This window comes from Ambystoma mexicanum, chromosome 7p, assembly GCF_040938575.1.
Source record: "Ambystoma mexicanum isolate Mex_15411 chromosome 7p, UKY_AmexF1_1, whole genome shotgun sequence".
Lineage (NCBI taxonomy): Eukaryota > Metazoa > Chordata > Amphibia > Caudata > Ambystomatidae > Ambystoma > Ambystoma mexicanum.
In genome coordinates, this window is record NC_090939.1 from 802,393,727 (window position 1) to 802,410,336 (window position 16,610).

General features: G+C 41.6%; 1 protein-coding gene across 1 annotated transcript in view; it reads left to right on the forward strand.

The window, feature by feature from the left end:
• MFSD9 (major facilitator superfamily domain containing 9) overlaps positions 1-4,088 on the forward strand; it is a 203,706-nt gene extending 199,618 nt beyond the window's left edge. The window contains exon 6 of the mRNA XM_069636926.1: positions 618-4,088. Coding sequence (XP_069493027.1) covers positions 618-1,405 — 788 coding nt within the window. The 3' untranslated portion in view covers positions 1,406-4,088. The remainder of the gene's footprint in view (positions 1-617) is intronic.
• Positions 4,089-16,610: the final 12,522 nt, after the last annotated feature.

Here is a 16,610-nt window from a genome sequence, read left to right on the forward strand (position 1 = left end):
TTTTCGTTAATTTTCCCTTACAATGTGATGGCGAGTCATATGGAATACCACATGTGGCAACTACACCATTTGCAATAATATAGCAGGTGGTGAAAAGGTGGTATTTTGAAATGCAACCTGTTTTTTCCATGACTGCCACACTCCTAATGAGGGACAGTCTGTTAGAGACCAGGTCCAGAGGTTTTTCTCAGTTTGGTCAGACTACTCTGAGCAATAGGTTATGCTGGCTTTTACGTTATAATATCTGCTTCTCCTTTGGGTGCGTTATTCACATAAAAAGTAAGATAATGGACTGGATTAAAGAAATAAGCGTATATTTCACACCGTAGTAACTTTGGTGCATCAAATTGTACAGACGTTCCTTTAGATAGCCCACCAACCAGACCAACTCTGTAGACTTTTTTCAACATCATTAGTATAGTGAGAGAACAGAAAATAATCAAACAGAAATGCAAGTGGTTTTCTAGAGAGAATATTCTGGGTGTTGGGATGCAATCTGGTTTCTCAAACTGCCACCAGAGGCGGTGGATGTCCCAGGAGCCTAGATGCAGTGTATTTCTAGGTATGTGAGTACATGTTTTTCCATGCTCTTTAACCTGTCTGTTTCATTGTTACAGGTCTTGTGTGGCTATTGCTTTCGGAGTATGATTCTGTCGTAAATGACACACAGAGTGTCCGAAGGAGTCCCACCACAATGTCATCAAAGACAAAGCAGAACCTAGAAACAAATTTGGTAGCTAATGGAGCAACAGTACATTGTGCAACTTACCTGTCTCTGTGGGTTGAAGTTACATCCGTCTTGAAAAAGATAATGACGTTAGCATGTTCAGAGCTTTGGGATTTATTTTTGGCACGTTTGCTGTTGGCACTTGCAGTATTGCTGTATTACAGCAACTTTGTTCTTGCAATCGAGGAAAGATTTGGAGTAAAGCCTAAGGTCAGCGGTTACCTCATCGGTTATGGCGGCATCCTCGCTGCACTTGCTGGTTTTGTAGTGGGACCATTAACAAGACTCTACCTGTACAACACCTATACAATGCTGCTGCATTCAAGCATTCTAACATGTTTCCTCATGTTGCTGTATTCACTCACCACTTCTTTCTGGCTGGTTGTTTTATCCTCTACCTTTTTGGCCTTTTCAACGACTCTCGGAAGAACTTGCTTGGTCGACCTTGAGCTGAGTCTCAGTGGAAATCATGCGAGTGGTGCACTCATAGGATTTGGACAAACCGTGAATTCAGTGGCGCGAATTATTGCCCCTCTTGTTTCAGGAATTGCCCAGGAATTCAGTCCCTGTGGACCGCCAAGCCTTGGCACAGGGCTGGCTCTGGCAGCAGTACTAATTATGGTAATAAACAAACCACACTACAGTGTTCACACAAACACCAAAGTGAAAAGACAATAGCATTTTCTATGGAATTTGATGGTCTGAATAGTCAAGAAATGCATTTTGACGAGGTATGTGGGATTTGTAGGATGTGCTTGCACTGCTGCGTTTATCTTACACCACTTGATGTTCGTGTAAAATACGACGGAGCTGAAGGGATGAAGAGAATTTCTAGTCATAAAGAGGTTTCTTTATGAAGTGTACCCTAATTATCTTAAAATCCTACATCATGTTTTCATTGGGTGGCTGGAAGTAAGTAAAGCCGCTTTGCTTCACCCAAACAGGATAAAACTCAAGTTTCCTCCATTGACTGCCCCATTGTTTATGCAATAATGTTTCACTTTGCATATCATGCACAAGCCATTGTTGGCAGACACTGAATGTTAAACTTTGGTGTGGGGTATCTCTAGTTGCTGTACCTTTTTGAGTACTTAAGAAGTCATGGTAACTTTGCTGGTAGGTTATCTCTGAACATTAGGTTATTACCCTATCACACTTTGGAACTACTTGTACATAGACAAACTGAAGTTTCCATCTACTCTCCAAAATATGTTAAAGGATGTTTCTTACAAAACCCTCTAAAAATACAAGTTTTCCTAACTGACCTATATTTGTGATGAAAGGTTCCATGCATCAAAATGAGCTAAAGGGAGATTGTGTCAATGGAGGTGATATTCTTTGATGGCTAATGGTGTTCAGAAAATACCCTAGCGTAAAGCATTCGTTAGCTCCCTGAGGCTTAGCTACTGGGTAATTGTATTTTTTTTTCTAATTTTGTGGCACCACAGGTAAGGCACAAAATGAGATGCTGGGCTGCAGGTCAAGCACTGCACAATCTCTGCAGGGAGAAGTCATGGAAATACCAAATGCAGAAAGACAACTAACTATATCTTCAGCAAGTGCATGGTTTGTTTGTTGAGTTGGACAAAATCGTATATATCGAGAAGACTTTCACAAACTAAAAACTGGGCTATTTAATTTTCCATAATTATGCATACAATTAAAATGAATTGGTTAAAATCTATTTTAATAGTCCTATAGGTATCAAAACGTCTTTCTTCAGAAATGGAATGTGCATAGAACTAATAGTACATGTGATGTAATACCAGTATTTTTAAGGAATAGTGTTGTATTGTAAATAGTCGTGAATAAGAATTAGCACAAAGATTATATAGGATGTTTCAAAGACAAAAAAGATATTCAAACGGATGTCCCTCGCCCACACTTGGGAAATTAATTTGCTGGGCGTCTGTAATGTTATCCTGCTTTTTAACTTTTATTTGTTGTAGTTCATTTAAATCAAAATGCTGTAAGCTGCACAAAGTATGAATAGAAGTTGAACATTATTTGATTTTCTGCTGCTACTGATGATAACCGATCAATCATTTTAGAAGAGGTGAAATTATGTGTATATACATATGTATATAGATGGTGAGATAGCCATGCATATGTAAATATTGCTGCCAAAAAGCTATTTTTAGTAGAGTATCTAAATCCCTGAAATGTGAGGATTTGTATTATATATTTTAGTTATCTATTATTGAATGGGAATGACCACAAACCAGATGTATAGGATAAATCACTGGCCTTTCACTAACGAGACTGTATTTGGAGTCTCATAGTACTGGTAGCAGTATTACACAAGCTGTGTCCTGCACCGAGTTTCCCTTTCGCATAAGATGATGTGAGTTTGTGTTTGCAATGCACCTTGTATACCAACCTGGGATTCAAAACATTGATAACGAAAATGTATTAGTCGGAATTGAATGTTAATGGGGAATATTGGGCAAAATCCCCCATTAAAAGAATGTAAAAAATAAAGGCTAAAAATAAGTTGATCTATGTATGCCCACAATCGTTATACCATGTGTTATTGAAAACACAATCTTCCCTGACCGCTGCAAAGGCTTTCGATGACCATCATGTGTAGCGGTCTCTTCAGCCGACTAGATGGACCTTGTCAAATAACTCATTTCTACTTGGAGGTGCATGGCCATTGAGCATTTTACAGGGCATTTAATATACTTTCATGCCAATACGTTAATCCCTGACCAGGGGCGTGTGGTGCTCATTTGCACTTTACACTCTGTGAACAAGTTGGAAGCGTTTGCAGCTGTCAACATGCCAGCAGATGTTCCATGAAACCTGAGCCCTTCCCTGGTCACAGACCTTCCATGTTACCATTCAATATGTGCAATAGTATGGGGACTGGAGACATGTGATTTGTGAACAGGCCACAATAAGACTACAGTCGCCTTTCATTCAGTACTGCATCCCAAGACTTAGAGTGTTTTGTAAATGTTTGGACCATACTATGTGAACCACTGATCGTCCATACTTGATGTGGAAAACACCTGTTTTACAGCCTGCCGTGTTGAAAATTATTTTCTACATCTAAGAAAGTTCAGTTACAATGAACAGTTCTGTACTGTAGATAATGGCATGATGTTTGTAACTTTCTAAGATCTGTTTGTTTTCCATTCCATTGTTTTGTAATGTGTTTATGTTAGTTCTCTGTATTATGTTATTCCAGCGATTGTTAATTGGTAGCATAAGGCATTATTCAAGGAAGAAGTTATGAAATGACTGGCTTTGTCCATAGCATGAATTGGATTTCATTTTCAATGCTGCCACATGGAAAAAGGGCAAACATTCAAAGTAACTGATTTTTTATAAAGTTAATATATAAGGCTTTTTACAAGGTCAACGTGTTTTCTTTTTGATGGGTATTTTATATTGGTATATGTTTGGGAACGTACATTTTATTATGTTAATACCTTCTTACTGACTGAGCTTTAGCCCTCAGAGGGGCGGTTTGGCACTGAAAGAAGGATTGCCAAGGAGTTAAGTAGATTCAGTAGGCTCATGGGAGGGTGAATTTAGTTAAAGAAGCTTCTAAAAAACGCTCTGAGCTGACATTGCCAACAATGCAATCCCAGGTTTGGGCGCACTTACATTAGTGATTTGATCTGATTTGTTTATTTGTAGCGTGCTTATTCCTCAGAGGAGGCAATCCAAACAAAGACTGTATCTGGCTGCAGGTGTTAAGTTGAGAGCAACCGTAAAAAGAGGAAGGTTTAAGAAAAAGGTGGGTTGTAAGCTTCTTCCGAAAGAAGGGAATTAGTAAATGGTGAAAATACTTACTAAGAATATGTGGTAGGGAGGTATTGAGACCGCACCATGTCAAATACATTGATTACATAAGAACATAATACAGGATTAACATTTGTAGTATTTAGACATGCTACATGATTATCAACTCGAATGTTGACATCTTTGTACAGCTGATAGGATGTCTAGTCTTATCCATGTGGTTGTGTACTGTGCCCCTGCCAGGGTCATACAGGCCGTAGGCTGCTGGAGGATAGACAATTAGATGAGGGAAGATAAGGGGATGGGAAAACAGTTAATCAATTCTAAAAACACAGTTGGAGGTGGGTGCCTGTGGAAGAATGTTTTGTGGTCTCATGGGTGCACATCAGTCCTGTTTGGTGGACCATAGTTCAGCAAAAGGGAGGAGGCAGATATGTTGTAAAGTGTTGTGGCATTAATCACTCAAGCTGTTAATGCATCTTGTCAGTCCGGTTTTATTCCTGATGTGCTTAAGCAGGCTGTGGTGATCCTGCTTTTAAAAACCCCCACACTGGACAAATCTGACCTGTCCAATTTTCCCCCATACTCTCTGCTTTCTTTTTCTATGAAGCTTCTATAATATTTAGTCTTACCTCTTCTTCTTTCTTCCTTTATTGAGTCCTCTTCTGACACCTTTTAGTCAGGGTTCTGTCCTTGCTTCTGCGAGTGTTCTAGTATCGGTAGAGGACGATCTTGCCAGGTTAGATGATGGTGGCAGCATTTGGACCTTAATCCTGCTTGACTTGTCAGCAGCGTTTGACACTGTTGACCATGCCATACTTCTTGCTCGCTTGTCTTTGGCAGGCCTCACCGGTCCCATACTGGACTGGTTTACATCCTTCCTGACAAATAGGGGTCAATCTCTCTTTCTACCTCCCTTCTGTTCTGCTTCCTTTTTTTTGACATGTGGCATTCATCAGGGCTCAGACTTGTCCCCCCTATTATTTAATATCTATTTTCAACCATTGGTTGGTCTCATCTGCTCCCATGGGTTCAGAGGCTACTCTTACGCAGATAACACGCAGATGCTGGTCGGTTTAGATCATGACCGGTCTGGTGCGCTGTCCCGCCTGAAAGATTGCTTGGGCGCTGTGAGGCTGTGGATGAGCCAAAACTGGCTCAAACTGAATGGGGACAAGACTGAGGTCCTTGTGGTTACCTCTGCATCTTCTTATCTTGATATTGCTCTCTGGTCTTCTTCCTTCTGGCCTCCTTCATTTGGCACTGTTCCAGTGACAGTTGTAAAAAGTCTCGGAGTCTATCTCTCCTCCTCCCTGTCTATGGCTCCACAGGTGAGCACTGTCTGTAAGGCTGGTCACTTTACTCTGAATGTTTTACAAATAATCCTTTCTTTCAGTTAATCGTCATCCTATAGTTGTTTGTTCTTTGGTCACTAGTATACTTGACTATTGTAATGCGCTCTATCTCGCACAATCTAGGGGCCTTATTCATCGGCTCCAGCTGCTGCAGAACTTAACAGCTGCAGTAGATACAGCTATCCCTTATGGATCCCACATCAGCCCAGTCCTCAGAACTTTTCACTGGCTCCCCGTGGCAAAAGGGACCATCTTCAAGTCACTATGCCTGGTTCATCATGCTGGTTGGAGTGGTTGAAGTGGGTGCTAGCTTTCTCCAGGAGATGTTTGCTTCGTATGTTCCTGCCAGGTCTCTATGCTCTGAGAACAACTGCTTTCTAGGTAACTTTAGGCATTTTCTTTCTTTGCAAGGCAGCTAGCGCATTTCTAATTGTTCATTGCAAATTTGTTTAAAGTAACTGATAACTTTGAAAACATTAACACTGCAACCTTATGCTCCTTATTGCTCGTGCCTGCTTTCATTGGCAAGCTTTGTGTGTGTTTTGTTGCTAGGAGAGCAACAACTCTCACGAGTGAACGCTATGAACGTTGTGTGTGAAATACATTACCCATAACTCTAGTGGATAAATAGGTTCAGGCGCTTCAGCGCCGGTGCTTCTGGGACGTGCCGGTCTTCATCAGTCATCACCGCAGCCCGCCGGCTTGCTGGCTCCTACTCCCTGCTAGGCTTCCGTGTCCCTCAGAAAGCCTAGATTGATCACCGGACTAACACACAAGTAAGTCCTCCACTCACCCACTCTCAGTGGACGAAGTGAGAGGTGGGCACACATTTCAAACATGTACTTAGACAAAACCGCACGCGTGAATAGTGAAACCGTTTCTAACATTGTGCCGCTGTTAGTACTGTCTCTTTCCTCGCTCAATACTCGCTCTTTGTATAAACATGGTGTCGAAATTGCAGACCATGTCAATGATTGCAACCCTGATTTCTTTGGTATTACTGAAACATGGCTTAACTCCAACCTGCCTACTCAAGCAAACCTCTCAACCCCAGATGAATATACTCTCTTCAGAGCAGATCGCTCCCAAGGCAAAAGAGGCAGAGTGGCACTCATGTGCAAATCCAGCTTCAATTGTCATGTGCTACCACATAATTCACCTGACGGTGAAAAATTTTCACTACCAGGTCCTCCACCTAAACTCAACACCTATCCGCGCTTGCGGAAACTGACTCGTAAATTGAAAAACATTACATCTTCTAAATTCTCATCGCTAGTAGCATCCCAGCTACAACCTATATCTAATTTAGCAGACTCTTCTGCCTTAGTTAACCACTTGACTCACACTATCATGCAAGCTGTGAATGAGCTCGCGCCCATGAAAATGAAAACCATCAAGCCTGAGGCTACTAAAAACACATGGTTCTCAGATGATATTGTTAGGGCCAGACAAGCCAAAGGGGCTCTTGAAATATCCTGGAGATGGGATCCCAACAACAATACACTAGATGCCTACAAAAAAGACACGCATGAATACAAAAAACGTATCATTATTTCCAAAGCCACACACTACAATAAAAGAATCCTAAACGCTCAATCTAATGTCGGTGAACTGTTTCAAATCTTAACTGATTTTCAGGATTAGCCTCCACCCTCCAATAACATAACTAAAGACTTTAAATGGTGTCAAGACATCCACAATGCTTTCCTCTCCAAAATCGACTCCCACAAGGAAAAAATCCATAAAGCCCTTATCAATGTAGCACAACCGCTACCCACAAAAAGTATTACACATCCTAATAATACTCAAGATGGAATACCCCAATTCTCCTCCCATTATTCTGAAAAGGAAGTGCTTAGAGTTATACAAGATCTTAAAGCTACCTCCTGCCCTGGTGACAACTGTCCCACTAACATTTTCAAAGAATCGACTGACTTGCTGGTTCCCTGGATCACTAAATTGATAAATGTATCTTTTGATTAAGGTGTGGTACCAGATGTGCTCAAATCTGCCTGGATAACACCCTTGCTGAAAAAAGAAAATCGTGACCCTACCAACCAAGATAATTATAGACCAATAACAAACATGACTTTTATATTGAAGATACTGGACAAATTAGAATATAAACAACTCCAGGCTCATGTTGAAGAGCACAAGATGCTCGACACTCGACAATCAGGATATAGGGCTCTTCATGGAACTGAAACAGCCATGCTCGACCTTAAGTCCACCCTGGTGGGCATTGCTGACAAGAATTAAGCTGCACTACTGATGTTACTTGACCTCTCTGCAGCTTTTGATCTGGTTGATCACAGATCACTAGTGACAAGGCTCGGAGAGGTTGCAAATTGTTCCTCGATGGCATCAAAATGGATTGCTTCTTGTGCCCTTGCATGGTAAGGGTTAGCGTAGGTAGTCATCACTCCACTCCTATCTCTCAAACATGTGGTGTCCCACAAGGCTCCTGCCTGTCGCCATTACTTTTTAATTTGTACATTCGACCTCTTCTTGACCTCTTAAACAAGCAATGAGTTCAGTATACTAACCACGCAGACAATACACAGGTCGTCATCCAGCTTAGCGGTCAGTACAGAAATGATGTTGATGCCATCAATAACATCTACAAAACCATCCAGGATTGGATGGCTTGTAACTCTCCTGCTTTAAACAGCAACAAAACCAAACTAATGATAGTATCCTCCAAGAATACCCAGAGCAAACTAGACACCGACTATGCATATTTCCCTATTGCAGACAACATCATTACTGTTCAGAGGAAGGTAAAAACCCTGGGACTTTTCTTAGACGACAAATTATCTATGAAGCCGCATGTCTCCAACACCAGGTCCAGCTGCGGACTGATCAATAAGTGAATCAATTATATCCACCCATTTATAACAGCTGAAAACTGTGCACTCTTGTCTACGGCGTTGATAAATTCCAGACTAGACTATTGCAACAGCCTACTGTCCGGTACTACTGCCGCAAATATTCAATCCTTACAAGTGGCCCAGAACAATGCTGTGCGGACTGTATTCAACCAATCTCGCCGCTCCCACATCTCCATCTTCAGGAAGAAGCTTCATTGGCTTCCTGTTAAACATCGTATTACACACAAAATGCTTACAACAACACATAAATGCCTGTCTTTCAGCAGCCCCATCTGCTTGTCTGAATGCATTAACATCAAGAGCAATGAAAGACATCTTCGCTCCTCCTCTGCCACAGTCCTTGCTCCCCCAGATTTAAGACTGCTAAATTTGGTGGCACCACTCTTGACATTCAGGGCCCTCTACTCTGGAATGCCATGCCGGCCGGGCTACGACAGATCCAAAACTACCTCCTATTCAAAAAAGCCATAAAAACTCATCTTTTTACCTTGGAGTAATCTTTTATGACCCCTCCTTTCTGCTCCTACTGGCTTTCTTTGTTGTCTTGTCTTTGTTTTTGTCTGCCCTGAGGCCCACGGGCATGCAGCACATTATAAGAATTAAGAAAAAAAATATATAAAAAATAAAAAAAAGAATATTGGTGCCGATATTTCAGTAAAGCAGAGATGAGGTTTGTGCCTTCACTGTGGCCACGAGTAAACTGTGGAACTCCATGTCAGTCAGCCTTAGACATACTTCAAACATCCACTTTTCCACTGTTTTGTTAAGACCTGGTTATTGTAACTTTTAGCTGGTTGTTTATGCTTTACTGCAGTTTTCCTAGTGGAAAGATACCTTCTGGCTGACGTGCGCATTATAAGTTTCAATAACATAACACAACGTGGAGAATGAGAAACAAAGAGGCTATGGATGGTGTGAGGTTGCAGAGCATGAGTGCGAGTAATATGAACAGGAGTTATCTGGGTGTGTAAGGGGAATGAAATTGACAGAAGACACCCCTGCTGGTACCAAAAACACCAGATATTTATGTAGTACAGCTGACGGTTACCATAGCGCCTGGAACAACACTTGTAATTGAAACTACTGCTCCTGCCGTCCATCACGCAAGATGACGATCGTGCATGTTGTGTGATGTTCATGATCCAACACCGCACACATGTAATCAGGTGCCCTGTAACTACAGAACCTGTGACCCCGGTAATGAAAGTAGTCAAAGCAGGACTCTTCTAAACCCCCACACATTCCAGACTCTCTATTTTGGAATACCTATTGAAGGTCTGAGGTTGCAGACTTTTTTAAATGCATGTTTTACCGGACTTGACATCTTGTTTGAATTACCCTTTGGCTGTATATGTGCTTTCACTGTGTATTTACCTGAATTGCCTTTCTGACTGATTTTTGGATCACCAAAACAGCTATGGTATATTTCACCTTTTTGGCTTTGTTCTATCTCCTATTATATTTAGGGCCTTGCATTTCCTTAGAGGTGCTACACCCTGGCTCTGGCTCAACCCTCCGCCTCCTTTGTCTTTGGATTCTTTAACTTTGTGTCCCCAGAATCTTTTTTTCTATGATCCTGACTGGTCATGCCATCTTGTCTGTTGGGATTGCTTCTCTGCAGTTGGCTACATATTCCTTCACTCTATAGAAAATCGGGATTTCTGCATGTTTCCTTCTTTTTTGTTCCCTAATCCCATACCTGCATACTGCTGTGCCTGGATCAGGTGTCTTGTCAACATTTCTGCACAGTACTATCTGTTTGGCAATAGTGTGTCTGGCTAACCATCACTGGGGGAATGCTTGTCTAGTTTTGGTATAAGTGTGTCTCTCTCTGTGGTATGGCAAGTTAGATGAGAGGGTGGAAATGTGAGAAGGTGGTTAGTGTATTTTTTTGTCTAACCTGTTGAATTTTCTTTTGCAGCCAGGGTGAGAACTATTCGGTATTCTTCCTGCATTTAATCTGAGCCCTTCACCCAGAGTTTTGCATAGTTCTCTAGCTTTCTCAGGGCGCGGCGGGCATAGTGGGTGGGGAGAAGTCTTCCTGCCCTCTTGGCCATTTTTCATTGTTTCATGAGGCTAGGATCACACAAATTGTGAAGCTCAATTCTTCCCACCATGACAGCTCAATGAAAGGCATGGCTGATCCCCTGATGGCCCTTATCCAAGGCATACAAGACCTGCATAGACATGCAGAGTAGCTTCTGTCCACTGCCTACTGACAATGACTTTGCAGGGAATGCACACCAGCAGCAGCACCACCACCACCACCGTCATTCCTGTACATCCCACCACTCCAATCATGATCTCAGGAGAGGTACCAGTGGTTCTGCCCACTCCTTTCCCCACTCAAAACTCCTGAATGGTTCCATAGGGACACAAAAGGATATTGGGCTTTCATAAATCAATGAGTCATTCTTCTTTTGCTTTTCTACAGCATTCCTGGATTTCACAACAAAGGCAGTTGTTGTGCTTTCCCAACTGTGTGGTCTGGCTGTACATTGGGCCAACCTGTTCCTGTATCCAACAACCCAATCTTGTACACCTTGTATTCCTTGTTGGCCGCAATGAATTAAGTCTTCGATATCTGGTTTAAAACCCAGGCTAATGACTTGAAATTACTGAAATGATCCCAAGGGAATAAAGCTTTGTTGGTAACTGTTGGCCATTTCCACTAGTTGGTTGCTGACATCACTTGGCATGGGAACCAAAAGCTGGCTGTGCATTTCAAAGGTCTTGCAGAGGACCTAAGAAAAGCATTATTGTTAGTGTCTGTATGTCTAAGAGACGGGATAAACAAAGGCATCTGGAACTATGTTTGTCTACTAAAGCTCATTCCTTACCTTCATGAGAGAGAAAAGGGGAGGGGGATTACCAAAACCAATGCCATGCAAATCGGGTGGCTCAAGTTACACTAATGTGAGAGGAATTAGAATGCAGTATGGCCTAAACTCTGTGCCTGTACTGTACCTATAGGTCAGCTTGAAATGCCAAGACTTACCCATAGATGGACCACCTGGACAAGTCGGCCATACAGGGTTCCTCATTGTTAGAGCCCAGACATTTATTCATGTGTAAGTGAAAGTTGAATTTCACTTCCCCATGCAAAAACCTAAGTCTTCTTCAGTAATGGTGGAATCAGGGGCCACTGTAACTACTCGGCATCACATATGCTAAGAAACTAGGCATTCTGGTGGTGCCCAATGCCTGCCCCAAGGCTGTTCAAGTACTCTAGCCCAGTTGTTGAACATATTATTGGGTTTGTTTTGACAACTTTTCAGGGGCACCAATAGAAGATTAGATTTGACCTTGCATGGCGCCCCACATTGTACCCAAGGCACCACGAGAAGAAGACCAGTGTCAGAATGCCAATATTGACTGGGTGAACCCATTGGTTTGTTTTTCTTCTGATCACTCCATACTAAGTTTAATGGTTCCTTATCCCCAAGAGAGATTTTGGCATGCCCTTCTTTCTGTCTACCATGAAGTAGGATCAGTTTCTTCTCTGTTTCCTGAGGAATATTAGTATTACATTAAGGTATTTGACAGACCAGCCGAGCGCCTGCACCCACACAGACCTTATGATTGCTTGATTGAGTTGGTAGAGGATGCCTCTGGAGATGGATGTATTCCTTGACCCAGAAAGAGGATGAGGTGTTGGAAGAGTACTTGGCTGGTGTGCTAATGAAAGGGGCGTATTACACATTCCCAATCCCCAGCAGCCTCATCCCCTTTCTTTGTACTGAAAAAGGTGATTTTCCACCTTGCACTGATTAATGAGATTACTCTCAGGAACGGATAACGCTACCTTTGATTTCGATTCTTATAGACCGATTGGCGATGAATTCTTCCAAGGAGTGGGAAATGCTAGCAGTATGTTTGATCGTCTACCTGCAATTGAGAATACTGAATGTGATTGTTTGTGATCCTTTTTCAAACACTTTCAGCCATACTCTAGAAGCAATTGATTGTTCTGAGCGGCACTGATATTTGATTACTATCACCAGTTTTCCTTAGAATTGGAGTGGAAGTAACAATGTGGGAGAAGATGGATGACAAAATGGGTCGGTCTGTTAAGTGTTGGGTAAGCAGTATATATTTTGGCCTTCTATGAGGGCTCAATTATTGGGCTTTATTGCATGAGTGCTTGTGGGAATATCTATGGGGAAAAACAAAGGGAAAGGACTACACCTGCGAATACAGTCAAAGGTGCCGAGAATTGGCACTGCTTCTTCAAGTGTGATACATCTGATTCAGCTGTTCTAATAACTGCATATAACATGAAGACATGGAGACTATCTTAATGCACAGCAGGAACACGTCATGTTAAACAAACATACATTGTCATCAGCTATTGTCTTCTTTGGGAGATGGCAATGGAAGCATGGGAACTGTCTCTTTTGCAATTCACCATTGTCGCCTCCAAATGTCCATAGGGACCTGAATGGGTAAGAAAGACTGTTCTACTAACCAGATAAGCCAATAAACTTAAATTGGAAGATTGAACTAAATCACTGTGTGATTTCATGAGCATGTTATGCTTACAGATGTCCTGCACTGACAAATCCACTAATAATTTCAAAGTAACATATGATTTGCTTTTAATAGAAACACAACTAAAATGATAAGTGGGTTGCATTCTACAAGGTATTTCATTCAAGACATGTGAATAACAAAAAAAATTATGGAAGTATAAAGGAGGACCAGAAGGCCATTATTAGTTTTAATAATATTGCTATTGCATTCTGTTCAGACTGCAATGGTTCTGGATATATGCAAACTTGGATTCACCCTGGAGCAGTTTAACCCCCTCCAAGAATTTTCAAGGACAGTTTTGCAAAAAACAGCTCATAATATCTCTTTACTTTAGTCATGAGGCTTCATTTGCAAGTTGTTTTCCAGTGACCCCAGTCACACATTTTTCCACAATAAAAATCACATTTGTAAGTTTGTCTCAACCAGTTACTAAGGAGAGCTTATATGAAATTGACCACTGAGTACATTGTGTGGCAATAAACTGCATTTATTTAGATACACTTTTGTTAAAAGCGTCACGTCTTGCCGTTCAACTAAAATATATAAAACCAATTAAAATCAATAACTGTATAGTGGAAAATGTTAGAAACCTGAATCCACTTGTGCTTTGTAGATACAAATACTCTCTGACCACTCTAAGGTAGACTACTGCAATAGCCTCTTCCATAATCAACCTTCTTCTTCTCTATGACCCCTCCAGCTAATCCAGAATAGGGCTACACGACTTATCCTTGGCCTCAAACCCAGGAGCTGCATCTCTCCAACCCTAAAATTTCTCCACTTGCTCACGGTTGCTGCAAGGATCACATTCAAATCCCTCTGCATCATCCATAAGGCTGTTTGGGGCCTGGGACCACAATATCTACAACTGGCTCTCACTAAATACTCTCCCTCCAGATCTTTACGATCCTCGAGCACCAGTGCTTTGCTAAACAGTGTGCTGGTGGCCAATCTCTTTCCTTTCAGGCTCTCTCCTCTGGAACAGCCTCCCCCTTCTTCATCTTCAGCCGTATCTCCTCAAATTTTGAAAACTCCTCAAGACCTTCCTTTTCACCTCCTCCTTCCCTTCCTTCCTCCCTCCCTCCCTTGCTAAACCCCACAGTTGCTGAGATTGGTGACCAAGGTACTTATGTGTCCTCTTGGGTCCTGGCCTCACACACCCAATTGCCTTCAGCCTCTGCCCGCTCCCAGTACTTGCCTTGGCCCCCACTGGCCTATTCCACCACAAGCCTGCACTAATTTATTGGCAGCTGACCACTCTCACCAAGTCACTTAACAGCTGCCTACTCCATAGCACTTCCCTCTTCGTTACACCCAGCACTTACTCCCCACCCCCAGTGCCCCATCTCTTCTCTTCTCTTTCTCTCTCTGCACTTGCACGTTCTGAATGCTCACAAGGCCTAGTAGGTTGGCCTCTATCTTCCATTGTTATATTTGCTTTTCATTCCCATGTTCCCTCCCTGTTGCCCTGTGGGTGATTTGAAACACAATTTACTTGATGTATAAGCACCTTACAAATGCACAATAAATAATAAAATACTAAATACCACCAAATGTTCATGGTTGACAAGTATGACAATTATTAAATAACAAGCAATATTACACACATGCTTTTAAGACATCTCTGTACGCATATCAAGCCATGGATACTGATGATGTTTGTTTTATTAAATTGGCCCCTTCATGTCAAAGGTTATATAAAGTAAACACAATTGCAGTTGTGCAGGAGGAGGGACTGGTCCCCACTTTAGTGTTCATGTCACAAGATTTAAATTCATAACCATCCAATCAAGATTAGGGAAGTATGTAGGGGTGTTTGATGACAGAACATTTCAATGAAAATAATTAGCATCATAATGTCAAGGAGTGGATAGGTTTGATCATAAAATACCATGCACACCAATAAAGGGGGATTGTGATGAGGATTAATGATGAATACAACTGGAAGGAGATGAAGGGTGCAGAGAAACACCAACTAGAGAGCTGGGATTCCATAGAGGTTGCAGAAAGAATGATCCCTATTCCAGATAAGATAAGCAGTACATATGGCAATCTGTCCACAGTAGCTTACTGTGCAGAAATATTTACAGAACACATTGTGACCCTTTTTTGACACAACATACTGGGGTTAGTATATATGCTATGATATTAACAAAGTCAGTGACCTATTACTGACTGTCATTATGCATTGTGCAGTTAGATTTTTAATACCGTAGACAGCACAGGCAGCAACAGGTGACCTAACCTGAGAATTCACTTTGATAGACATTAGAATGACACAGCGTAATGGGGCTAGTCTATCTGCTGTGATACTAACAAAGCCTGTGACCCATTACTGACTTCCATTTGGCAATGTGCAGTTAGACTTTCAATACAGTACACAGCACAGACAGCAACAGGTGATCTACCCTCCTGAGATTTTTCCCTGATAAATATTGGAATGAGTAAAGTTTTGAATTGTATTTATGAACGAACTACGTTTTGTAACATGATTACAAAGCAGTTTTTTTTATTCTTCGCATGACTCAACTAAACATTTGTCAAGAATGTTTTTCTGAACGTTTGCAGATACTTCAGTTGTCCTCTTTTTAGTTGATACTCGTATACAGCACGCAATCATGCTTCCCATCTTATTCTTTATAGGTTACAACACAGATGATTTAATATTCTGTAGTACAATTGAAGACACCCTACCTTTTTATTTAGGCAGCAATATAATTGTATAACGCTTATTATGATCTTTACATCACAGATGTCAGACTTTGTGCCCTTAGATCATAATATGTTTAGGGGCTACTTTGCTGCTTGTTGGGTACCATTTTAATTTCTGTGCCAATTCCCTTTAACCTTAGAGGCCCTGGGCTATTTTTCTGGACTCAGGGCTTTTTTTTAATTTTTTCTCCTGATTGAGTGGGACGTTTTTCTCTCTCGATCATGTGAGAACTATGATTTTCTGTGTTCCTTACTGTTTTATGGGTGTGGTAAACTCCATAGGCATCTGCTTTTGCATTGTGACACACAGCACCTCCTGTGCAGTGCCACTGAGAAATCCCTTGGACTTCTCTAAATGTTTAACTACATTTTCTTGGGTGAACTACTGTTCCCAAGAGTAGTAAGATGACTCCTGTCTTACTTACCTTTACTTTATGGGTCCAGCACACACCACCCTATATGGAGTGCTGGGGGTTACATAGTAATTCCTTTAACACATTCCCAGTAAGAAGAGTGAGAATAATCACTGGACTACTCCTACTTGTCTCAGTGAGGCAAACCTTTGTAAGAAGAGTGAGAATCATGACTGGGTTACTCATACTTGTCCTAGTGGCACCAAAGTCTTTGAGAGAAGTGAGA